Source organism: Microcebus murinus, chromosome 1, assembly GCF_040939455.1.
Source record: "Microcebus murinus isolate Inina chromosome 1, M.murinus_Inina_mat1.0, whole genome shotgun sequence".
In the NCBI taxonomy this organism is placed as follows: domain Eukaryota; kingdom Metazoa; phylum Chordata; class Mammalia; order Primates; family Cheirogaleidae; genus Microcebus; species Microcebus murinus.
Window position 1 is genome coordinate 109,231,672 of NC_134104.1, and position 26,900 is coordinate 109,258,571.

General features: G+C 34.4%; 1 protein-coding gene across 1 annotated transcript; it reads right to left on the bottom strand.

Annotated features, from left to right (window-relative positions):
• Window positions 1–3,307: 3,307 nt before the first annotated feature.
• On the bottom strand, window positions 3,308–26,900 carry CPA3 (carboxypeptidase A3). Its single transcript, XM_012782825.3, has 11 exons — window positions 26,818–26,900; window positions 26,646–26,721; window positions 23,616–23,740; window positions 14,698–14,800; window positions 14,493–14,594; window positions 13,120–13,221; window positions 11,657–11,767; window positions 10,655–10,745; window positions 9,415–9,617; window positions 7,545–7,629; window positions 3,308–4,687 (listed from the first exon to the last, which is right to left on the bottom strand). Exons 1-11 carry the CDS (start codon window positions 26,883–26,885, stop codon window positions 4,500–4,502), a joined length of 1,254 nt encoding a protein of 417 aa, XP_012638279.1. The 5' UTR covers window positions 26,886–26,900; the 3' UTR covers window positions 3,308–4,499.

Sequence of the window (26,900 nt, forward strand, 5' to 3'; positions counted from 1 at the left end):
TCCTATTTTTTGGACGGAGACCTTTTATGCTAAGTTCATGTGAGAGAAAATTTTTATGACAAAATTATAACCCTCAGATAGATATTACTCAGGCAGGCTGGGATCTGTCCTGGTATAATGGATTTTGTGACAATGAAGTGCAAGAGTCTCCCAAAAGCTTTGCCTAAGGAAATTCTGACAGTAGTCTACATGCTGCCGAAATTTTCAAGATGCTATTATGACTCATTAGAGAAAAATGGCTTTGTATTTTAATCATAAAATACAATTATGTTAAAAAGGAGAGAGAAGTATAAAGGCATAATCTTGGAATATTGTCTTGTATTTATGTTAACCTCACTATTTAGAAAATGTTTCATTTTAATGTGGTCTTAAACAATAAAACCTTCTAGTTTTGAAGGTCCCATGTATTTATTTCCCCTAATTTCAGTTCCAGCCATAATTTTCTATATGTTACCAGTTGAATGAAAAGAAGGCATCTTCTGTAGCCAGAGGTAATCTGAACTTCATATCATTCACTATGAGTTTATTTTTCCTTAAGTGGTAGAATATTGCTACTTTTCCTATTTCAATGTGTTAATATTTTAGAGGGAAAAGTGTAAAATTGCCTCAAATTATAATAACACAGTTAAAAATATCACATCACTTATAAGGACCATAATATTATACTATATATAAATATATATTATATAAATTATATATATTTATTAAATATATAACATATATAAAAATTATAAAATATCACATCATTTATAAGGATCACAATATTATATCACATCACTTATAAGGACCACAATATTATATTAATAACAAATAAATTGCAGAATTTAATCATTTTATAAAATTTGGGGATCTTTAATTTTCTTGTTCTTGATTATTGGAACCACTTTATACTTTCCAGTCATCTGATAGTTTATTTTTTTTTCTGAAAATCATTACAAAACATAGGAGAAATCAGTAGTAACAAAAAACAACAAAAAAGGAAGCAAATGACCATACAAACGAAAATCCTCAGCGTTGAAATTCATTTTTACTTTCATGTGTCAAAATACTATTTCACATTTTGTTTGGTTTTGTATTTAATTTTGTTTAAACTTTTGGGGTCAATAACCCCCATATTATAATTCTGATGAAAACTCTGCATGCAGGAAAACGTACACATGCACATGCACACATCACTTTGCATCCCATCGTAGCAGAGCCCAGTGAAGAGCCACACTTGAGAGTCGCAATTGCTGCAATTGTTTCGGTACTGCCCAACACTTACCTCAAGCAGGAACCCCCTGAGCCAACTCTCTTTAAGACAAGTGTACTTTGTTCCAAACACACAAAAAAAGGAAATTAGTGGGTCAACTTGGTGAGCAGCTATTATCTCAAATCTGAACAGAAATCTAGGAGATAAGCAGGGCAGGCAAAGGGTGATAGTTTGATTTTGCATTACACCACATCATCCTCCAAGGATTTCCATCTAGGATATGTCTGGAACCGTTCTACCAGCTGTTCCAGGTCTGTTGCATCAGTTAGGATTAGGTTTTTGGAAAGAATAATGATCCAAATCAGTCATTTAAATAAGGAGGACCTTCATTTCTTTTTCACATTTAAGTCCTAAGGTAGGTGGTCCAAGCCTGGATTAGCATCTCTGGTTGGTGAAGTCTTAAGGGGCCCAACATCCATCCATTTGGAATGGTTAAAATAATTCAAACATTATTTTTATGAGGATAAAGAGGCTAAGGGAGAGCACGAGAACAGAGAGAAATTGTGTGTTCTCAGTGACATGTTCTTAGTTTCTTTGGGGATTACTTCTCTATTTTTTCATTTAAGGAAAATCAGACATAGATGTTTGTGTTACATGACAAACAGAAATTTTTATTAATGTTCACTTAGCCAATGAGCCCTTTTCTGGTCAGAGAAGTGTCCAAAGTGTAGAATGTTGGGAGGGTACTTTTGACATGACATTTAAAAATCAGTTTGGAGTTATAATGCTTTCTGGAAACTTATTTATTAGCATTATAAAAATAATAAGTAAGATGTTTCTTTTTTATATAATATAGATGTGGATCTCAGGTACTAGATTATTGCTATAAAATAACAAATTTTCAAAAAATAAAACAATGGCTGTTGAGTGAACTTAATAGTAAGAAAATTAGAAAAGAAATGATGATTTGGAAGATTTTTGTTTGGTAGGACATACTATTAAGAATATTGTTGGAATAGACTGGGCACAGTGACTCACATCTGTAATCCTTGCACTCTGAGAGGACAAGGCTGGCAGATCGCTCAAGGTCAGGAGTTCAAAACCAGCCTGAGCAAGAGTGAAACCCTGTCTCTATTATAAATAGAAAGAAATTAATTGACCAACTAAAATATATATATATGAAAAGTTAGCCAGGCATGGTGGCACATGCCTGTAGTCCCAGCTACTTGGGAGGCTGAGGCAGAAGGATTGCTTGAGCCCAGGAGTTTGAGGTTGCTGTGAGCGAGGCTGATGCCATGGCACTCTAGCTTGGGCAACAGAGTGAGACTCTGTCTAAAAACAAAAGAATATTGTTAAGTATAACTTGAGGACAAAGCCCTTTCACTAATAAATGAGAAATAACAAGGGAAGAATCACAGCACTGACTACTCAGACTTTCTCATAAATAAAATGAAGTTTTAGTTTTTTAACTTTAATGTAGATATTTTTCTTCACATATTTCTTTTCACAATTCATATAAAATTGAAGAAGCAGAATACCCTGGAATTCCATTAAAAAAACATTCAATTAGAATGAGGAATGATCTTGTTAGATTTTGATTTTTAGCCACTCAGGTAATCTTTTTCCAATCAAGAAAAGAAATATTAAACTGCATAAGAACTCATATAAAAAGGTGTGTAAAATTTTTGTGTATTTTATAAACTGAATAATGCATGGACATAGGACAATATTCAACAATTGGGATTATCTCTCTCATATCCTCCATCTAAAGTCCCAATGGATTAGAGATATTTATGTGAATTTTAGTATTAGAATATATTTTAATTCTTTATCAGGTCAGTAAGTGTGAATAAGTGTATAATTCCCATATGGCTTGTATAATGAAACAAATTTACATTCCCACGTTCCGAAGCCAGTTCAGAATGCTAAATATTTAGGTATAGATATCATGTATTTTATGAGACAATATAATCTCAGAGCTACAGTTTTGTCTCTTACTTTCTGATTCTTTGTCTTTTCCCTCCTGCACCTGTAAAGCAAATTTGTTAGTTTACATTTGTTTTTCCTAGACAATTTTGTATTAGAAACTTTTATTTACTTCATGACTATCAAAAACACCATCATCTTACAGATTTGAAGGCATCCTTTCTTTCATGGGCCCCAAAGATTCATGAGGAATGTCCCAGGTTGCATATTGACTTGGTTTCTCAGGACATTTCAGGATCCTTGAAAATTGTATCCAGAGTGTTTTGAGAAGAAAGTTCACTGGAAGTTAAGAAACTCTTTACTTGTTGCACAAATCCTGTGGTGGGCATCTTTGTGCTCTGAGTTTCAGGAATGTAGACACTGCCAACTGTTGTCACTTGATCAAGCACTGAGGGATCAATGTTGGGAAGAAGGTATTTTGTAATACCATCTTGAACAATAGGAGTAAAAATAGTATAAAAGTAACAAGTTTCTCTGATTGCCTTTGATCACTGTGACTTTCTGTTCTTAACACATTTTTAGGGTTCCTTTCCATCCGTTTAGGAGGGCAAGGTCACAGATGACTAGACTGTCTTGGCTGTGTCTGTAACTGCTAAGAGATGTTTTGATAGGTAGTTTCTACTGATTATGGCAGGTTAAATTAAACTAGTTTGAATGTAGTGTACATTATGTTGATGAGAACTGGATTGGTTGTGTAAAGAAAGCACAGATTTATCTTCGTATGTACCATTTTATTTCCCGCTATGACATCTTTTTGCTATTTTGAAGATATAAACAATGTCTATTTCTATCAGAAAAAAAATAGGAAAATTGTGTTTTTGAAAATTGAAGATGATTCTTTCTTATTAACAGACCGAATGAGAGGAATTAATTTCGGTTATTAATGCTATAGAGAAATACAGAGAATGGTTTATCGGAAACAGAAGATGCGTTTTTAAAGCATGAGAATGCATTTTATTTTTTATTATATTAGCATGTGAAATGATGAAACCACTTGTGAAAATCTGATTCTGGAGAAACTGAAGGTTTTCATTTCTTTCTTGTGCCCCACTATATATCACCTGGCAGAATACTCCAAACAGTGCTTTCTGCTGGGTTAAATCTTTCCTTGGAGCAAAGAAAAGTAGTTAAAGCTACTTTGTTAAGGTGCTGCTGAGAGTAAATAAAAGCGAAGAGCAAAACATGGGACTTAAGTGAGCAAGAGAAGGACCTATTCAGGTGATGTGGAAGCTGCATCTAAGGATAATTAAAGATTGATTTTCTAGTAAAAGGCACACACAGAAAAGGATTAATTGGCTTATTCCAAACTGAGGGCAATTCTCTAGGAAGTATGCTGAAGGACATACTTAGCAATAAATTTGACAGCTAGCATAGTCTCTTTACAGGTTGGTTTTATCTGAGATTCTGGAAGGAGAAAACCAAATTTGCCTTTATCTCGGAGCTCAAAGGCAAATGCGTATTTGATGCCCAGGTCGTAAGCCCAGTCTAAAGAAGAACCTGATGTCGGGTCTGCAAAACATAAGCAGTAAATATTTAATTAGAGACAAATGCTAATGTTTTCTTCTTAAAATGGAAATCACTAGTGTAAAAGTAAAATTAGCAATAAAAATAATTATGTGTACAGTTAATTGCAGTAATGAATGAGAGAAGTAGTTTGAATAGTACAGAGTATATAGTAAAACATCATTATAACTTTGGAATCTACAACACATTTTAAACATATGCTGCATTTTAAAAGTTACATTTTTGTTGGGTCAGTGTTAAATTGAATTTATTTCCTGGGCACACATTGTTGAAGATAGAGGTGCTCTAAGCCACTATCAGCAGCTGAGTAATTCCCAGCAGAGGAGTAGTCACTGGTAATTGAAAATCACCAAGGAAAACTATACATAAAAACTATACAAAACTGTATTCTTTCTAGTAGTTTAGGTCTCTTGTTATTCATGTTGCTAGGGTAAACTATTTTACAGTTGAAAGACCAATAAAATTTAAATAAGTTATTTTAAGGACATATTTAATCTCTAATCCAAATTTTCCTTGTCAATTTTTATGAAATTTTATTAAAGATATTATTTGATAAAAAGTGTGGAAATTTAAACACATATCTAGAAGTTATATACATATAACACATCTATATGTATACACACATCTAGAGGTTATATAAATATACAAGTGTATATGTATATGTAGTATAAGTACATTTATGCATATATATTTTGCTTTACATAATAGAAAATATTTTTTGTACATAAATCATTTATGTTCTAGGACAAGTACTGAGCTTAACTGATAACATTTTGGGCTTATAAAATAAGAATTAAAAGCTGTGATGAAGAAAGAGACAAGAACTATAATATTTCAGTAAAAAGAGATAGGGTTGACCCTTAAATTAGTCAACAAATATTTATTTGTTTATTAATATTTACAATGCACTTTACTTGGCACTGGAAGGTGTGGGTAGTTCAGGGTACAAAATGAAAAAAGGGAGAGAAGTCAAGGTGCAAATCGATAGGGACAGAGCAGAATATGCTGAGTACCATAGGAATGGTGTGTGTATATATATATAATACATGTATTATGAAGATTTAAAGGAAAAAAGAGAACATTCTAGGTGAGAGAGGATAGCATTTCATGACCAATGCTAGCTCAAATGCCACCTTCATGATGGAGGTGGTATTTGAGGAGAGCCTTGAAGAAAGGCTAATATTTTTCCAGGTAGAGAAGGAAGAAAGGCATTTTGGCCAGTGAACTACAAAAATGGAAAAGAATGGAGGCATTTTTAAGGACTAGTGAGATCCAGTTGGACTGGAGCAAAGGAAACAGTGAGTGTTTGTGGGTAAAGTTTAGAAAACCTTGTAAATCAGGACCAGGTGTTTAGATTTTCTTTGGGAGACACTAAACAATTTTAGTACTTTAGGAGAGTTAATCTGGATTGAAAATAGTAGAGATCAGTTAGAAGGTATCGTGAAATGAAAGGCTGAACTAGGGTAGAGTCACCATCTTGGGAATAGAATTGAGGGGCTCTATGTAAGAAACATTGGGACTTGATAAAAATAATTTGTTTCATTCTGGTGGCTAAAAAAATATCTCATATTGTTAACAGAAACAGGAACTCAGAGGGTTGGGATGGGGAAAAGAAAAGACAAAATAAGACAAAGGGATATGTTTAGCATTAATTAGACATTCAGAAAGGAGCTTGGGAAAATAAAATTTGAAATTATTGGCAGAAGCCTCATAGGTGAAATTGGTGTGTACACATTTAGTTAGGATCATTGTCATCTTGGGGGATTGATCCTTTTGTCATTATTAATATCTCCCTTTGTCACTAGCAAATTTCTTTGCTCTGAAGTTTACTTTGTCTGATATTTAAATAGCCATTCCTTCTTTGTTTTGATTAATGTTTACATAGAATGTCTTCTTCATCCCTTTCATTTCAACCTATCTATGCTGTTATATTTGAAATGAGTTCCTTATAGATAACATAGTGCTGAATTTTAATTTTTAAAATCCATTCTACTCATCTCTCTTAATATATTTAGGTAATATTAATATGACTTAAGTCTGACATTTTATTATTTGATTTTTGTCTGTTCTTTTTGTTTTTATTCCTCTATTTCTCTTTTCTTACCTTCCTCTTGGTTGCCTAACATTATTAGGATTCCATTTTGATTTATTCATAATGTTTTTGAGTATATCATTTGTATACTTTTCTTAGTAGTTGCTCCAGGTATTATAATACACATACATAACTTATTGCAGTCTACTAGTATTGACATTTTACACATATGGAAATAATGCTCATTGGAAATCAAGAAGGTGGGAGTGGGGAGGAGGAATGGGGAAATTCATACCTATCGGGTACAGTACACACTATCTGGGTGATGGGCACACTTATAACTTTGACTCAAATGGTACAAAAGCAATTTATGTAACCAAAGTGTTTGTACCCTGTAATATTCTGAAATAAAATGAAAAAAAAAAGAAAAAATATTATCGTTACCAAAAAAAAAAATAATAATAAACTAATTCTTTTTAGTTCCTGTGAGGATAAATCCTGTGGTATAGAGGTGGGAAACAGGAAGGTGGATGAATTAAACCGTACATTTATCTTATTTAATAACTTTTGTTAATGTTGTAACCTTGTAAAAATTCAGTAAAATTTGTTTCTAGAAAAATCTTATCCCAAGAAAGGGGCAGAGTCTATCTCCTACAGCCACATGTAATTCAGAATGTCCTGTGAAAACTAAAATTTAAATTAGCAATGCCAGATGCAGTAATCCTAACTTATAAATTCTATAATCTTATTTAATATTTATAAAAAAATAATTAGAGACAAAGGGCATAGTAAATAATGGTAAAAACTTACAAATTGTTGATTCTATTGGGCCATAGATGTAGCGGGTTTCATATTGAGTTGATAGAACATCAGTAGCAATCTTCGCAACTTTGGCCTGGAGAGAGAAAGTTAAAGTGGAATAATAGAATATTATATAGATAGTATTAATTTAATGAGGATTTAAAGATCAATTGTACTAGTTATCTGGAATTTGATGATCAAAATAAAATAAATGGTTAAATGAGAAACATTTTCAGTAATATATGTTGTAATTGTGAAGACTCGTAAATATGCAATCAATTATACACAGTAATGCCATATCTTATTTTGTATTTCTACTCCTTCTTTTCTCTCTTTCCCTCTCTCTCTTTTTCTTTCCCCATTTCCTTCTTTTAAATTATACATTCTTCTGCCTCTCAGATTTGTTTTTGGCTTCAGGTATTTGGCTCTTCTGTCAGTTACTCCAGTTTCTCAGATCATATTCCTTGTTCCTTTGTCTTTAATAGGTCCTTTATTATCACAGGACTTTTTCTACACTCATCTAACTTCAGCATGCCAAGGGAAGAAAGGTGGTTGACTCTTCTTTAAAATAGTTGTTAAATTAGGGTTTCTCTTTCAGGGTGGCATTTTATGACCTTTAATACACATTGGTGTTTTATGCTATAAGAATGATTGTCAGATGAGCTTAAATGTAATATATTCATAAACGTATTTGCACTCCAAATGAAGAATTTTTTAAAAGACTATATGCATAATGCATATAACCAAGAAACAAGTTTTTTCTTAATTTAGTTGTTGTGTAAGAACTCTTATTTTACTTGTGTTTTTTTGTGTATAAGTGTATTTTTTATTCATAATATCGTTTTCCTAAGAGTGGGTTGAAATTCTGTTGTTGTAGCTTTGCATAAATTAATTTAACCCATGGGTTCAGATTCTCAGCCTAGATTGGATAATAAATGACTCAGTAAGCCACATATTGCTTGTATATTTTCTTTGTTTTGTATACGTAGATGATTTTAATGACTGTTTCTAATCTCTGCTCCAACTAAAATTAAATGCTGTTGTGCTAAATACAATTGACTGAGGTAAAAATGAAAATTATGATCTCCTTTAAAAATTTTTAAAAAATTTTATGAGGCAGTATTTGAACCGCAGCTTTTACTGGATATGCTACATTTGCCAATTCAGTGGATCTGGATCACTGAACTTTACCTGCTTTCTTTTCTTCTACAGTAATTTAAAGTATTTATCTCTCTATCCACTCATTCACCCTGTCAGTTCTTGTGATTCATTGAAACACTTATGCAGGGTGGGTTTTTTTTTTTTTTTTCCTAAAGCTCATGTGATCAAATCAGTTTTCATAGAAAGGAAAATGGTGCTGAATGGCTCATAGATTGGAAAGACAGTGTAATCTTAGTTCAGAAACTTCACGAACATTTATTATGTTCTTTCTTTGGCTAGTCAAATAATTGATATAATTTCCAAATTGATCAGGAGGATAAAAATACAATGGCTCCTCTTAAATCTGATGTCTGGTGGACAGGATTAGCAAAAGTCTTTGCTTTCTATTAGGCTTGTGCTATGTATGGTTTTATAGTATGACCCGTGGGATATGTTAAACTGCACAGCAAGCTGTGTAGTAATAGATTCTGCTGTGGATGGCCTAGACATTTCTTCCTACTGTTTTTTTTTTTTTTTGAATCACATTGAAAGATTTTGTTATCCATGCAATTTTATCAAATGAAAAATTAATCTAAAGGTAATGATTTGAACTCCCTTCATTATTTATTTTCTTTGGTATTAAAATGTGCAATACTTTCAATATCATCCAATTAATGAAGAACAGACTGAAAGTCAACGGCGATGTCAAAGTATAAACCACAGACGTTTTTCTCCATACCAATTCCTTGTAGTTGGGTGGCAGTTTTGATGTATATCCATAGGGTAACAGTAGCATCTGGGAGTAGGAATGGAAGGTGATGTAAACCTTGATTGATTTCAGGTGGCTTCTAATGAAGTCGGTGACAGCTTTTGTCTCTTTCTCGGACTCTGGTGCAGGGCCCCTAAATGTCTCCTTACATGGATTCTTGGTGTCAGAAAAGGCTGCAGAAGACATGGGTGGATGAGATCACAATCTGCTCTCCATCAGTGTAGCTTCTGCCTCTTCTGAAGTGGATTTACAAAATGTTTTAAACATTTTGGCCTCTCATGTTTATAGGGCTGCCTCACGTCTTTTGTGTCATCGTTACTGCGGATTAACCTTGCACACACACGTCAGATTGTAACAGACTCAGCCCCCTGGAATGTTCTTAGCTTTGTTTATTTCCCCTTCCTTTCCCAGGGCCACAGGAATAACACATCAGAAGTAGCCCAGGCTGGAAGCCAGACTGACCCAAGTTCCAATTCAACCCCAGCTATCACTCACTAGGGTCTGGTGTAAATTCTCTTCTCTGAGGCCGAGTTTCCTCAGCCTGTTTTAGCAGGAAGCTCTTAATTAGGGATAGCAGCTGCTATTACCATATTCATTAAGGCAGAATGGAGCTAAAAGCTGGGATTTTTTTCAACAAAATTAGGCATAGGAGAAATGCATGAATTGGGGCAGTGGTAATTTGTCCTTGAAAGTTTGTAATGATAAAGTGATAATCGTGTAGCAACTATTATAAAGCATCATCTGACATAGCGGGCCTCTGCTTATCATTGTATTTCCATTAAACTTCTTCACTTTCTTTGTCCCAGAGGTTTCTTTTCACTAAACATCTGAAGAACTACCCGTATATTGGTTTTAACCACTGATACTTCTCAATTTTTATCAGAGGAAGGAAGGAGGAAGAGGGATCTGAGGTCTCTCTTCAGACTATCTGAATTTTTATGACTCTAGATTGTGCCTGATTTTTAGCAAGCAGATGTATTAAGTAAGAGATGGCTTGATAAAAAACTCCTCCCTCCCCATTTTCTTCCACACAGCAACACATTTATGAACCTTCAATGATAGTGATGACTATCTTCCATTGTATAGATAAGAAAGTTAATAGTCACTCAAAGAATACCTATTTTTACTGAAATAATTAGGTGGTTTAGCTAAGTTTGGTGTCTAAATGCTCTTTATAGCAATTTTTCTTGAGACTAAGTCTACTACTTACAGTTCCATGAAGCATTAAAATTCCGGTTTAGGTCAGTGCCAATGCATTTGGAGTTTTTGTTCTTGGAACGATTTTTTCTCCACATGCGGTTCTGCCGGATTGAATGATAAAACTGTTTACATAAGAAATAAGTTTGCATTTTTCAATTTGATCATTTCAGATACTCTCTGCAGGTGTCTACAGCTTTATTTGAAATATATCTAGTTAACTTGAGGCCCTTTATTATAAAGAAAGAATATTATTTTCTTATAATTTGTAGTATTTTCAGAAACATGATTTTTAATATGTGCATATTGATACTCTTAGGCCTTGTTGAAATAATTCAGTTAGTTTTAAAAACTGTTGATTAGTTCTCAGAATTAGCAAATGGTCAACCATGTTTTGAAATTAAAATTTAAATGATAACTTCATTACATCTTTCACTATTTATAGATCAGATATAATGCAGGTCAAATTGTGACTGTTGGAGCATAATTTTCAGAAAAGAACTTGATGTGATAGTATCTGTCTGAAAGTTCAGTATTAATTTTATTTAGCAACAGCAGGACTATAAAAATGCCTGTTAAAAGACAAATAGATATCTATGTCTCTCTTTTATTTTTGATACAATGACTTCATCTTAAATCCTGTTCTAAATTGATGGAATAGAATGACTTTTGCTTTGAATCAGTGTGTTCATAATGGTTTTAAATGACTTTCATTCTTAGCTAGAAAATGCCATATTTTATAATATAATCATACATTTCCTTTATAATTACTGCTTTCTTTAATTTTTCCATATACTTAGCTTGAGCAGCAAAAATTTCATATTATTTCAAGGACACCTATACAACCAGGAAATTGTACTTGCCTTAGTCTGAAATTGAGATTTTAAAAAATATGCTTTTCTGAATTAAAGTTAACTAGTCACCCAAACCTTAAACTTAATGCATAACAATCAGTGTGCATTAAAGCCAGTAAATAATATATCATTCAAATGCAAATGAGAGTACAGAACAGCACCTTTGTCCATGACCAAATATATCCATCCACATTGAACACAGGAAGAACATAAAAATTCATTTGGTCCAAGAGTTTGGTCATAATTTTGTTTTTTCCATAAGTTTTGGTTGCCTGTAGGAATAGGAAAAATTAAGCTATTGGTGTGAAGTTTAGCAACCATGTGGAGAACTGTGATTATAATAGTAATAACTTGAGTCGTTTGCCTAAGGTCACAAAACTTCAAACATATTTTTCCTAAAATGAACAAAAATAAATGGCCCATGTAGGTTATAGGAAAAAAATAAACCACACTTATTCAGACTAGTGACATTAATTGAAATGAACACTCTTTAAAAGATCATTTAATTATTCAGACTTATAGCATTCTAAATGTAGCATGTGAGATATGTTTTATAGGAAGAATGAAGGCCAAGTGGGGAGTACAACTTATTATAAATGGATTTTTTCCCTCACATCCTTTGCATAAATGTAGACTGAGTCTGTAAGCATAGGAATATGGAAGTATTGGAGAAGATTCATGAAAGAGTTATAAAGGAGATTAAAGAAGAAAATTTTTATTAATAAAATACTCAAGAATTTAGAGACTGACCAATCAACTTTTTTCTCATATCTGACTGAATTTTTTTGAATTATTTGAACTTTCTGTGGCTACCTAACCTCTTTCTCACCACTCTTGGAAAATCCCTTCCAGGTACATCTGCATTGGAGTCAAAAGATTTTTTTTTTTGTAGCCCTATGATGTGTGTTCCTTTATGGGTTGATTAAGGGGAGCTCTTGGTGCTCAGCTGGGAGAGCAAAGACAACTGCAGGGATAAGCCAGTTCTACTGGCAGATTCTTTCCTAATGAAAGTATCCATGCCCAGAAAACCATTGTCATGCATATTCCATCAGTGTGTTATGTGCAAAAGCTGGCAGAAAGAGAAAGTTAAAAGACAGTAGGAATCAGAATACAATAGCAATGGTGTGAGAGGAATAACAAACAAACAAACTTGATTTACCTTCTAAAAAAAGTGAGTTATTTTCACTTGGGAAGGAAATTTAAGTATGAAAATTCCAAGTACATGCATGCCCATTGAAATACCTAAAAAGGAATCAAGGATCTATGGTTTGAAGTCATTGAAGAAAGGTAAAATGTGTGAAAAATGAAAAGTTGTAAAATGAAGGAGGTTTCAGATTTTCCGTATGTGACTATAGGAAGAATTTTCATTTCATACCCCCCCAAAAGTTATTTTTTTAGTTTCATAAATGCTCAGCTGGAGTTCAAGAAATTTGAAGGGAAGGTGTCCATTTTCTAAAACCTGCAATGTTGAGTAAAATTCAGAGCGTTTCTTCCCTGACAGCACCAAGTATGGGCTCTTCTAGTTAAGTGGAACTGCACCTTTGGAAAGGGGTGCCTCCACTCAGGGATGTGCTGGAGAATTGGCAGTCAAAGGACAATTGTGAGAGTGTTCTGAGTCACTTACCTGGTAGACAAACCACTGGCAGAATGCTGGGGAGACCCATTCTCGTGCATGAATGCCACAATCCATAAAAACAGATTTTCTTCTTTTATCCTTTTTCCCAATCTATTTAAAAGTAAACTTGACATATTATTTTGTATGAACTCACACACTGATCCCTTGTCGACCAATAACTCATTCACATTCTCAAAGCAATTCTTTCACCCTGTCTATTGGTGAATGAGAACTGTGCGTGCACATATTGTTCTCAGGGAGGACCATGGCACATATTCTTAAATGTCTATACATAATTCATAATCTATAAATCTATGCTATATATATGCATTGTGTATATTTTCAAAAATTTCTCCTAGTGTCAAGGCAGCTTTTAGGATTTTTAAAAAATCATAATCTACTGTTTTTCTTATGTTATTGCTAACATCCTATGTTCTGAGAAATAAATTATAAAATCACTTCTCTTTCTGCCATTTCCTTTTGTTTATCTGGTTTCATAAACTGGGGATGTTTAGCCTGGAGTGAAAATTTTGTGTCATGTTTGGAGTGGGGAGGAGGAATAGCAGTGGATATTTGAAGGGCTGTCATTTTGAAGAGAGTTTAGATTTGTTTTAGGTGGTTGAAGGTAATGAATTAATGAGGGTTCAGGATAAGGATAGCCTTCCCAGTTATTAAGGGGCTACTTCAGGGAGAAGTATCTAAGGAAGTACACATATCCAGCAGCAGCTGAATGGCAATTGTTAGCTCTGTTATAGAAGGAAATTTATGGGGTATGTGTGAAATTTTGTTATATGTATATAATACATAGAGATCAAGATAGGATATTTATGGTGTCCACTGCCTGAGTACAATATATTTCTGTTAAGTATAGTCATCCTACTCTGCTATCAAACACTGAATTTATTCCTTCTATTTTACTGTATGTTTGTACCCTTTAGCCCACCTCTCTTCATCCCCCCTTCTACCACCAACTCACCCTTCCATCGCTATGGGGTTGAAATGCCTAACATACTGTTCTGGGGGCCTATGAATCTATGATATTTAAATTCCCTTCATGACATTTATTCATCAGTTTCACTGAATTTTAATAGGTGAGCAAGGGTTTTATACACAAAGGATATCACAAATTCTTATAATAAAGCTGTAGGATGAGATATCTTTCTGGGCTTGTCCACTGTGCAATCTGTGACAAATGTTTATTCAGACACTTTCTTGGTTCTACCAAAAACCACCTGTCACTTCTATTCTTAAATGGATGCCTAGAGCTTAAATATTCTTTCATAAGATAGTACTTTTTATTATCTCAAAATTGGCTCAAAGTAACTTTTAAATTCATGTTTTTCAACAGTAAGAAGAATCAGTGGTTCTTGAATTAGTTTTACCTTGAGAACATACAGTGGATTATCTTCAACAGTAGATCCAATTTTAATACGAGAGACCATTTCAGGATGCTTATTCACCATTTTTTCAGTCCAAGCCACAATCTTAAGAATAAAACCAATTTTGAGAAATTGGAATAAAAGGAAACAAAATGACAATAAATGTTGAGGGTAACTGTTTTTGAAGTACAGGCATTTTATACTGTACCTTTTCCCAGTTATTATATTTTGCATAACTGTGCCTCTTTGGTATATCTTCTTTAACATCAAATTGTTTCTCAATCTCTTCTTGTAGATCATGAATCAGGATTCTGTTTGACAGGGGAATGATAAAATACACATTTTATCATGGGAAAGAAAAACATAGTTATCTTTCACTTGCAGAAAATTTCTCTTCCTTCTCTTTTATCTTTAATCAAGTTTGCTCTGTTTCTTCATTATTCTTTTCTATCTGTCTCCTCCAAACGTGTCATGTGTCTGGCTTCTGATCTCCCCATTTATCTCGAGCTGTGCTGGTCAATATGATAGTCTCTAGTCACAAGTGGCTACAGAACACTTAAAATGGGGCTTTCCAAAAATAGAGATCGCTGTATATGTAAAATACACACTAAATTTTGAAGACTTAGTATAATAATTATGTAAAATATCTCACTCATAAGTTTTATTTTGATATGTTAAATAATATTTCAGACATATTGACTTAAAATTTATTGCTAAAATTAATTTCACTTGTTGCTTTTTGCTTTTTATACATGGATACCAGAATATTTTAAATTACACGTGTGGCTTATATTGTAATGCTATAGTACTCCACATCCTTCTCCAAAATGCACACAAATTCTGCATATGCACAACACAGGAATAACTTCACACTTTGAGAGCTAGGAGAAACATGAATATTAATAATGATAACAATAAAAGTAAGCAGGTACTTAGCACTTACCATGTGGCAGGCATTGCTCTGACCTCCTTATTACCTTATTAACTCATTTAATCTTCACATGATATTATTTTCCTTGTCTTACTAGATGAGAAAAATGAGCCACAAAGTGTTGAAACAACTTGCCTATGGTTATAGATCTAGAAAATGGTAAAGATGATTTGGAAGGGTTGAAATAAGAGGCCAAGGAAAAAATCCTTGGGAAGCTGATGTTGAAGGTTAGAAGTTTATACCTCGGCTTCTTCTCATTTTCATCTCTTCCCGAGTCATCTCATCTCATCATCCCATGGAGTCCCATGGCTCTCACGGGCACGTGATGATTGCTTATACTTGAATCTCCAAGTCTAGCCTCTCCCCGTCGAACTCCAGGCTTGCATATCCAACTGCCTAACTACATTTTCACTTGGACTCAGACATCCATTTGGTTTTTGTTTATTTGTTTATAAAATTTACTTGTAGAAATTTATGAGATACATGTGAAATTCTGTTATATATATATAATGTGTAGTAATGAAGACAGGGTATTTAGGGTGTCTATCACCTAAGTATAGTACATCCTGTTAAGTATAGTCTCTTCTAGTCTGCTCTCAAAAATTGAATTAATTCCTTCTGTCTTACTGTATGTTTGTACCCTTTAGCCCACCTCTCTTCATCCTTTCCCCTCTTTCCCACTCACCCTTCCCAGTCTCTGTTATCTATCTTTCCCACTGTCCACCTTCATGTAACCACATTTTCAGCTCCCACATAGAAGTGAAAACCTGTGACATTTGATTTATTTTTGTGCCTGGCTTATTTTACTTAGAATAATGACCTCCAGTTCCATCCATGTTGCTGCAAATGATGTGATTCATACATTTTTATGGCTGAGCAGTATTCTATTGTGTATACTTGCCACATTTTCTTTATCCATTTATCCATTGATGGATATTTAGGTTGATTCTTTATGTTTGCTATTGTGAATAGTGCTGTAATATACATGCAAGTGCAGGTATCCCTTTGATATATTGATTTCTTTTCCTCTGGGTAGCTACCCTGCAGTGGGATTACTTAAGTTTTTTGAGAAATTTCCATACTGGTTTTTGTAGTAGTTATACTATAATAGTTTACATTCTCACCAACAGTGTGTGAGATTTCCTTTTTTCCATATTCTTGCTAACATGTGTTATTTTTTGTCTTTTTAGTAATAGCCATTCTGAGTGGGGTAAGATGATATCTCATTGTGATTTTGATTTGTATTTTTCTGATTATTAGTGATTTTGAGCATTTTTTCATATACTTGGCCATTTGTATGTCTTCTTTTGAGAAATGTCTATTCAAGTCCTTGACACGTTTTAATGGATTTATCCATTTGTTTAATATGGGCCAGGTATTGCTTTATAGACATTATTTTATTTATGCCTGTCAATATTACCACCATTTTACAGCTGGGGAAATTAGTGCTCAGAAAGTTTAAATATGCACAATTTGTATGTGGTAAAGTTGGGAATTTAAATGCAAACTGCCCGATTTTAAGATTTACTTTAAAAAATGCCATCTTTATCATATATACATTTATTTAATGTATTTTGTCTGTTTTGGGATTTTCTATTTGCTTCATTAATCTGTTTTCCTATGCTCAAGAAAGAATCAAACCATATTTCATTACAGTAGAATATAATACCAAGTAAAATGTCTCCTTATTCTTGTTTTCAAAAATTTTAAGTATTTTCTCCTGTTTTTAATAAATGTTTTATCAGAATCACTTTAGAAATTAGTAGAATCATCATAAAACTAGGCTTTTGATAGAAATTATATTAAATTATGAGTAAATGTGAAATTAATTTTATTATTAATGGACATTACAGTTGTATCTTTTTGATTCTTCAGTAAAATTTTGTATATTTTGATTGCTTAGTCATATATTTTTATTAGTCTTGTAACTTTTTTCCTCACTGCATTTTTGAATTGGTTATTATAGTATTGATATATTAAAAAAAACTAATAGCTTTAGCTTCACTTATCTATTAGCCACTTTATTAGCTTAAAAACTATTATTTTTTACTTTTAAAAATTTTTAGTTACATCTTTAGGGCTTTTTGTGTAGTTACTTCTTCTGCAAATAACTATACTTTCCACTTTTTTCCAATAATTATTTCTTTTTTCCTTACTTTTTTGCATTGGTTAAACTCTCTGAACAATGGTAAATTACAGTAGTGAAAGAAGGAATTCTCTTTTTTTTTCTGCTTTTAACAGGAAAACCTGTCTTTCACCATTCAGTCTGATGTTGACTGCCACTTTGAGGTTAATATGGCAGTATCTATTTATATGATCAAATTAGTGTCCATTGATGTATGGTTGCATTAAAGTCTATTATTAGATTCCTTAGTGTGTTAAATACTCTTTTATTGCTGTAAAAGATTTACAAGCACCCTCCCCTTGTTCCTCTTATTTTAGATACAGTTCTGAAAAGATTATTTAAACTAGAAGGAATGCATTGGCTGTAGGGGAAATGACTTACGCTGATATCAGTAAATGATAGCTGACAGGAAAAAAAATATGGAAAGTAAAATTACCTAAACAGAAGGACTTAGCAAACATGGGTCAGTGGTCTCTTGACGCAGGTCTGAATGGTAGAACATACTTTGGGGGCCCTTGAAAATATCATTGTCTCATAGCACAGTATGAAAATTAGCATTTATAATGATAATCCTCCACCTAAAGGAAAACTATATTCAATATACTTCATTTTGCAGAGTAGAAAGCCGTAGCTCATAATGCAAATGTTTCAGTAAAAATATTTAAAAGAAAGGATTATGTGAAGTTGTACTAATCTGAACAATTTTATTTGGATTATCTTGTTTCCTACTGACTCCATATAAACAAAGACATTATCTTACTCTTGGTAATGAAACGCACATGCATTTTTCTTTTGTTATCAGTGAATCCTGTGTGTGGGAAACTGCCGTCTAGTTTTTCATGTTCATTCTAGTCACTTAGGACAGGATCATGCATTCTTTCCACCACCGCAGATCCTATCAAATAAGGAAGCAGTGACCTGTGGTCAGACATTCTTGGGTTCCAACCCCAGTTTGACTACTTAATACTTACTGTGATCATGGGCAGTTTAGTTATTTCTCTGAGCCTCAATTTTCTAACTTTTACAATGTGACCAAATATACCACTCAGAATTGTGGTGAGGATGAAATGAAGTAAAATCGGAGAAGTGCTTGTCATGCTTTAGGCACCCAGTGAACTTCAGAACAACAGTGAAATTGAGTCACAAAACTGAAACATGTTCCAGGCTTGACACATTTTAAAACCAGGCTTTGATGGTATGTAGTTGTTTGATTCTTTGATTTCTTCAATTTCTTATGATAATGAGCTGTGACACTGCAGAGCTCCACTCTACTTGTTGGTTTCTCCTTGCAGACTGACTGACTGATCCAAGTTCTGATGCCGAACACACAAGCCGTATACTCCTAATTAGAGTTTATTTAGCACATGGGACCAAGCACTGCTCATGAATATTGATTCCCATTAACAGCGCTGACAAGCACATCATTGTGCACATTATATCTAACTCATGTATGCTTTGCTTTTGACTTATGACGAATCTGGGATTTCTGAGAAAATAAATTTGTGATAGCAATTTTGGAATCAGGTGGAACATGTTGCACTAAAACTCATAGGAAGCCTGAGAAGATTCGAAATTATATTTTGGTTGGTCACTACAGACATAATTAAGTGCTTTAAGCTCTAAAGAGGGCACATGGCTTTTGCTCCACCTGCATTAAAAGAAGTAGAGGAACCAGGCAAAAGAGAAATATTATGGTCCCAAAGGTTGATTTGTAACATAAGGCAGTATTAATTAGTCACAGGAAGCTTGTATCTAAAAATATTTTTAGACTTACACATATCAATTTAGCTCTAGTGATAATAGTAGCAAAAAAAATCATGTGAGCTGAAACACGACCTTTCTACAAATGCAGCTGCATGAGGACATCAGAACCGTGCCAGATTGTTGCTGATAGGGACTAGAAATTAAGCCTAGGGCTGGAAATTAAGAACCAGGGCCAGATGTTATTTTCATGAGCCCTTCCACTAACCAGCAGCCAAGCATAAGCAGATGAAACAAAATTACTTTCTCTCAAATATTATTTTAGTGCTCCAAAATTTGCTTAATTTGTTAAAAAATCCCTAAATGTAGGTGAAAGAGTAAATAATTATCACTGGGGATTTAATAATACAAATGGTTAATGTTTACGGAGCCTTTCTTATGTGCCAGGCACTCTGCTCAGCACTGTATTTACATGCTATCACGTCAACACGATTAATTGGGTACCATTATCACTCCCTGTTTTTATGGAGATTAGATTGATTTCCAGAATTGACACAACTCATAAAATACAGCAGTTGGGATTTGAATCTAAAGAGGTCTGACTTTGGTACCTAGCTGTGAATGATTGTGCAACAGTACCTTCGCCACAAGAGTGAAATCTCTGGATATTGTTGTCAGACTCGTTCTCTCCTTAGTCTTCAGAGGCTTGTGTAAGGCTTGCTCAATTCACCAGCTCTCTTGGGAGCCTGTCTTCTAGGTCAGGGAGCAGGTAAGAGGTTCAGAGAAGAGGTGAGATGAATTCTACATTGACAATTTCAAGGCTCCCTTCTTCTGCTGCTTTTAGAGAGTAACAAAGGACAGGAGAACTGTGGACCCCTGTATGTCACTGCTATAGACTCTGATGTGTATGTTTGTGTGTGTGTGTGTGTGTGTGTGTGTGTGTGTGTGTGTGTGTGTGTACAGCTGTATGTGTAGTGGGGAGGGATGTTTGCAGGAGACAGAGCCATTGTCCGGGTGCTGTATAGATTGGTCTGGATTCTCCCGATTCCCCATTATAGTAGGATGGGGGTATTCAAAAAGTATGGTTTCAGGTTTCCACGAGATCCAGTTTGTCCCCATTCACTCCCTAATTGGGCTACCATGTGCCAAACGCTTATTACTTATTTACATGGATTTCCCAGCATTTGATGCATACTACTGTTGGACGATAAACTTTAAGGCACTAATTTATTCACGAGGAAGGAAATGAAGCATCTGGTGATAGCTTCTAGTTATCCTCCGTTGCACTGTGTGTGTGTGGCGTGCGTGTGTGCACATCCACGTTAGCACATGTGTAAGCAGCCTTTTCTTCATCTGCATTAATAGAAGTAAAGAACCAGGCAAAGGACAATTTTATGATCCCAGTGGATATTCATGAAAACCCTATGAAATAGGTTCCATTCTTATCCCTATTTTATAGACACAGTAAATGAAACAAAGAGAAGTTACATAAATTGTCAATGTTAAATATCTAATGCATGGTTTGAATGGCACCAGACCCAGACAGCCTTGCTTCAGAACCCATTTTCTTACCTTCCACACTCCTCTGTTTTTCACCATGACCAACTGTACACTTAGACATTTGTAGCAGGCCTAATATATGTGTTATATTCTTAGGCAAGAATATGTAAAAATGTAGAGCAGAAGGGAAAATGAATAAAGTGACACATTAGAATGATTATTTGATTGAAACACTTATTTGATAGGATTGTGTATATACTTGGAATATGAATTTGTGTCTGATCATTGCTATGTAATTATACATTTATATGAAGTGTTGATTATCACTGTGTTGGTTTGGCATATATTTCTTTTGCATTTCCCACATAATCTTATGTGGATCTTAATAAGATTTTACTTAATTATACCATGTAATTTTTATTATTATATTAATGTTTATTTTGTGAATTACCTTTCATTTGCAACTCTTAATTTTCTAACTTTAACTTTTGAAGAAAAGACAATGTTAAAGACTGTCTCTCTAAAATGCAAAAATTATTAAAAACACTAGGACTTTTAACTGCTAAATCCAAATATGGTGTCTGTTCCCTGAGGCTCAGTCCAATGGATGTGCTTTCTTTTTGACATTTGTTCACCAGTCTCAGGTTTGTTAGTATATACATATTATCTATTTTTATGGACTTGGCCTTTTGTGATTTTGTAAAAGTGTAAAAACAAAAAAAAGGGAGCAAGCATGTCACTTTAGAATAAAATCTGGCTTAGTCATTTATTAATAATTTTCTGAAAATTGAAAAAAAATCACAACACAGATGCTTTAAACTAAATAGTGGTTTATATGCACTGTCTAATGAAGGGTGTCTAAGTAAATCATTGTGTCAAACCAGCCTCTTAATATGTTTAATTCAGCCTGGTGCCTGGGTCCAACCAGATGTTTCTGTTCTTAGAACCCTCTTCTGTTGCTGACTGACATGAAGTAACACATATAATTAATATGCAAATAAAATTATCTATATAATTAGTACTTGGAGACAAGATTTTAAATAGTTCTTGTCTGCTCAGATCACTTTACATATTTATATTTCTGAGGAAGGTAACTATCTAATTATATGGCTTTCCTACAACTGTGGTTGATTTGGGCCAATTTCTCGAAATCATGTCTTAATTAGATAAAACTAATTTTTATAGGTAGTTTACACTTCAATTCTTGATGTAGATAGCAAGACACTATCTTGGCATGAGACAAAGTGAAAAACACACTATTTGTGAGGATCTGGATTTAGATCTCTAGCTGAGTTAGAATCATTTCAGGCTAGGAGAGGCCTAGAGGACCAAAAAGGAGAAAAGGCTGATGGGAGTTATTTGATACAATGAAAGGATGTCAGCCACATGCCTAGATGTCTAACTCTACTATCTATGCTCATGCCAAGCAACTACCCTTTTGTCTACATTACAAGGTTATTAAGGAAAATATAACACCTAATTTTTTAACCTGCTGTTCAAGCTAAATTAGATAAAATTTGGCCAGAGCACTACTTTTTATTTTAGCATGGGCTGGATAATTTGTAAGAATTAGTTGATCATAGGAATCCAGGTCAGGTCCAGTGAAGTGGGGAGTATATAGTAAGTGAGGTGTACATTTGAGAAGGCTGGCTGCAAAGTGAATCAAGAGACAAAGTAACCAGGGGTTATTTAGGGTGGACGGGTGATTTCTTTTAGGTGAAAGAATCAAGATGTCATCTGGACCCTAGTATTAGCAGGTAGTCCATAATGTACTATAAATTTCTGAGATCTTGTAGTTATATTTATGAAGTATCTATTTCTAATTTTAATTGTGCAATTTACAAAAACATGAATAGCCCATATCAATATGTTAATTAAGAAGGGTTAAATGCTAGTATAAATTAATTTTGAATTATGTTTTCCAATTTATTAACTTCTACATTTGTATCCCAACCCTTTTGAAACAATAACAAAAACAAAATAATGATCAATAACCATCAAAGTAATCTCCTGCTACTTTTTAAATCGTGAGCAAGAATTTTTGCTTGTCTTATATAATTGCTTAATTTTAATAGTTTATATTTATTTGAGATATTGTAGCACTGTCATATATACAATTAAGTCATCACAAATAGCAGTAAATTCTGCTTTGCAATATAACATTACTGACATCAGTAAGATCTTTATCTCAGCCAGAAGAAGTCCTTTCAAGTTAAAGCATTAAGTCAGGTAGTAGAGTCATGAAATAGCAAGCTCAAAAGGAAAGAACTAGTATTTCTCAGTATTTTGACAGTGAAGGTCCCAATAAAGGGGAATCCTAGGATGACAATGCCTGGAGATGTTAAAACTGGACCGCTCAATACATCAAACTGCTGAATGTTTGAAAGTATAAAAACACATCTTGTTTTTTAAATTATGCTATGATATTCATTGCTGGGCTCTGCCCCAGGGTCCAGACTGTTCATGGCCCATGGTTGGTGCTCAATACTTTCTACTTTTCCTTTATTTCTCTGTGGGGCTAGAATGACTCATTTCTGCATATTTGGCTATTTGAAATTCTCCTCTCTTTGATTTAAGCCATGGCTGCTCACCTGGGCTCTGTGCTCATGAGGGGCTGGTTTTGGAGATGGCAGATATAGGTCATTGTCATTCTTGCAGACTGGAGCAAATATAAGATGGAAGATGGGCTGCCAAGTTTGATCTTATCACCTCTGTAAGCAGGCTTCAATAGTGTATTTAGAAGTAACTGTGAACTTCATCTCACAGATAGAGCTTCAGTTTTTTGGAGGTCCAAAACATTTTCCTCTCAATTCCAAGGTTCCAAAAACTTTGAGTATCTAATGCATTTGAATATTAGCATAGGACTTACTCATAGTGCATTTTATTTTGATCCAAGACAAACTGGATGGATTGGGATTCCTTTTCACTAACTCGGAAATCCACCGTCATGTTAGCAGCTACATGGTGGATGGCATCTGGATACCAGAAGTCAAGCTGCAGAGATGAATTCAATGTTAGTAACAGTTGTTTATTTGCTCATCCAACACATACTTATTAAGAAATAACCATGTGTTATTCATCAGACAAGGAATTTGGGGCTCAGTGTGTCTAAGGTATGGATTCTTTTTAAAAAAATAAGCTTATGAGATTTTTGCAAATACATTTAAGAGCTGTTGAATATTAGAGAGTGAAAAAGAAAACATTTGGTTCTGATCACTGTTTTAGGACATCTTATCTATCAATGCCAAAAGCATTGGTTAATTTTTTTGCTTCCACAATTTTGGGGATGAATTGATTTAGCCACAGCATCTGGCTTTAATGAGGAATTTAGATTAAATATAACTTTTTCTGCCCAGTCAGGCCTCAAAATCCAATGTCCCTATAAACTCTGGAATTCCTGGAAGGTCTGTATCCAACAGAATGCATAATTTCCCAACCCTGTCACTCTTCTAGCAATATGTACTTAGGCAAGTTACTACGACTCTGAGTTTCAATCCTCTCTCCTGCAAAATGGGGCTAATGAGAGTCCAGTGGGAGTGTTGTAAAGATTGTGAAATAGGTATGAGGTCTGGGATGTGCAGGCATTTAACAAGTGCTGATTTCCTTCTGTTTTTCTATCCCTAGCTAAGAATTTCAAAAATTTGGTGTATGAGCTCAGAAGTATAGCATTCGGGCTAAAATAACTTTGAGAGGATTCCAGTTCTTGTGGTTCTTCAAAATCATATTTAATTGTGAAACCAAATGTCCCCAGCCTGCAAAATGTGAAGGAAATGCTCAATTTCCACTCATCACACCAAGCTTATAGGTATGTCTAAGTCTGCCTGGCTGTTCCATAGTTGAATCTCCTTGTGCCTTTAGGTCAATCAATTATGTGACAATAAGACGTTTCTAGGAACCAACAAATATGTTTGTTTCTTTTGATCAAAGAGCTACAGCATGAGATAGACATATGAAAAATGTAGTATGATTTAAAGATAAAATTAGGCAAGGTCATCTTATCACAATAGAAGTTCTTCATTTTAGCATGGTAACGTGGAGCAAGAGCTTAGAGCTCAGTGAAACTTCATTTATTAAGCATCAGGCACAGAGCTGCCACAGTGGTAGAGGCTAATAAGAGATGTAAGGGAAGCAAGGGATTTACTGTAGGAGAGAGAGCCATACATGTATGTTTCCAACATGGTAACCAATGCCAAGGGAAGGAACAGAGTGTTCCAGGAACACAGGGAACAACCCAAACTGGGTCATGAGAGTCGATGGGTAGAGATTTCCTGTGAAAGATACTGCCTGAGTTGGATTTTGAAGACTAAGTAAGATTTAGCTGGGTAAAGAAGGAGAGGAACACATTCCTTGTGAGAAAATATGTATGGGGCCAAGGTGGGTGAGTCTTTGGTGTTTATGGAGCTTGAAGGGTGAGAAAGAGGGTGGAGGAGCAGGAGATTGGAGAGGCAGGCAGTTTGGCAGATCATGAAGTATAATGAATGCCATACCAATACCAATAGAGAATGCTTCTCTGGGACTTATCATGATCAGCTCTGCCTCTGAGTGCTACCCAAAACTTAGTCTTTAGAGCAAGCTTAAAAATAGTTATGATTATTAGCCCCACTTTAAGGAGGAGGAAATTGAGACCCAGAGAGGTTGAATAACTTGCTTAAAGCCACAGATCTAGGTTAGAGCTGAGATTTGAGCCTAAGTATTTGGCTTTAAAGAAGATACTCTTTCTGTGTTAGGCTGCCTCTCAGTAATGACCTTCAGATGGAGTAATGCAATTGTCAGATTTTTAAAAGAGTTATAGGTTTTATTCAAGTGGAAACTAGAAAATTACTAAAAATCTGACACTAATATGGTGGCAGGCACAAGGGTGATTATGAAACAATGTGGAAACAAACAAAATAAGGATATATAGAGAGCACATTATGTAAGGATAGTGGAGACATGAGATATTTTGAGAGAGCAATCAGTGTGCAATGTAGACTTGGTTTTGTGGGAGGTAGGATTAAAAGCCTAAGCATTATTTACAGGACTATCACAATTGTACTGTGGACATGAACTTGGCAGTGGCAGTGGACATGAATAAAGTGGACATGAACTTGGAAGTGTCAGTGGAATGGAAGGTGAAGTATGGATTTGAGAAATGTTTGGGAATTAGGTAGAACTTTTGATTGATTTGATGTGGATATAAGAGTGTATGTGACTAGAATAAATCCTAGATTCGGGTCTGAGTTTAAATCTGATGTGTAATCTTGGTGATTTAATTTATTGTCTTTGAAATTCAATTTTTCTATATTAAACAGGTTATATTAGGACCCTGACATTACAAATGCATGGAGAATTTGAAATGGCATGTGGAAGGTGGCTGGCACTATGTGCCTTGTGTATAAGAGCAGTTGAATAAATGATAAAATGATTATTTTAGCCTGATGGATTTTAAAGGACTGATCTAACTTCAAGAGTCTTTTTTGAAAATGTACCTGCTCTTGGAAGGGGTCCATCTCTTGATATTAGCCAATATCTTGAAGTTATCAGTTATCTACTTCAACAGAAATTATGCAACCAGAGAAGAGCGGTGGGAGTGGGGAGAATGCAGCTGGCAAGGCACAGTCGGGAGGCTCTGATAAAGGTATCAAGAGCATCTCCTGATTTCAAAGCTTTACCTAGAAAAAGCCATTGTTTGCAAAGCTTTTGGGAGAAAAAGCAGAAATAGTAGCCTGGGATAATAAAACAAAACAAAAAACGTGAAGTATTGGCCATTGGATGAATTATCCGAGTAGCTCCCATTATTTCCCCTTCTGTTTAATTGTCTTTAGTAGCCCTGCAGGCATTAAAAACAAAATTTTAAAAAAGTATCTCATAGAAAATGGAAAACAGAAATAAAATATAAAATATCCCTCTAAATGTTTACCTCATTGATTTTGGCTAAGTCATTTATGATGTTCGCTTGTTTTTCATCCTGGGGCTTCACACGGAACACCTTCTCCCTTTAAGGAGGCAAAAGACAAAAAGCATTAAATATAAAGAAACATTCCTTAGTCCTCTTCCTACACAGAGACCAGAACACAGGATGTGAAATTTACCCATCAAAACGGACAGGAGCAATCGCAAGGGTTGTAGCGATCAAACCCACAGGAAGGATGAACCTCATGGTTCTTCTTTGACT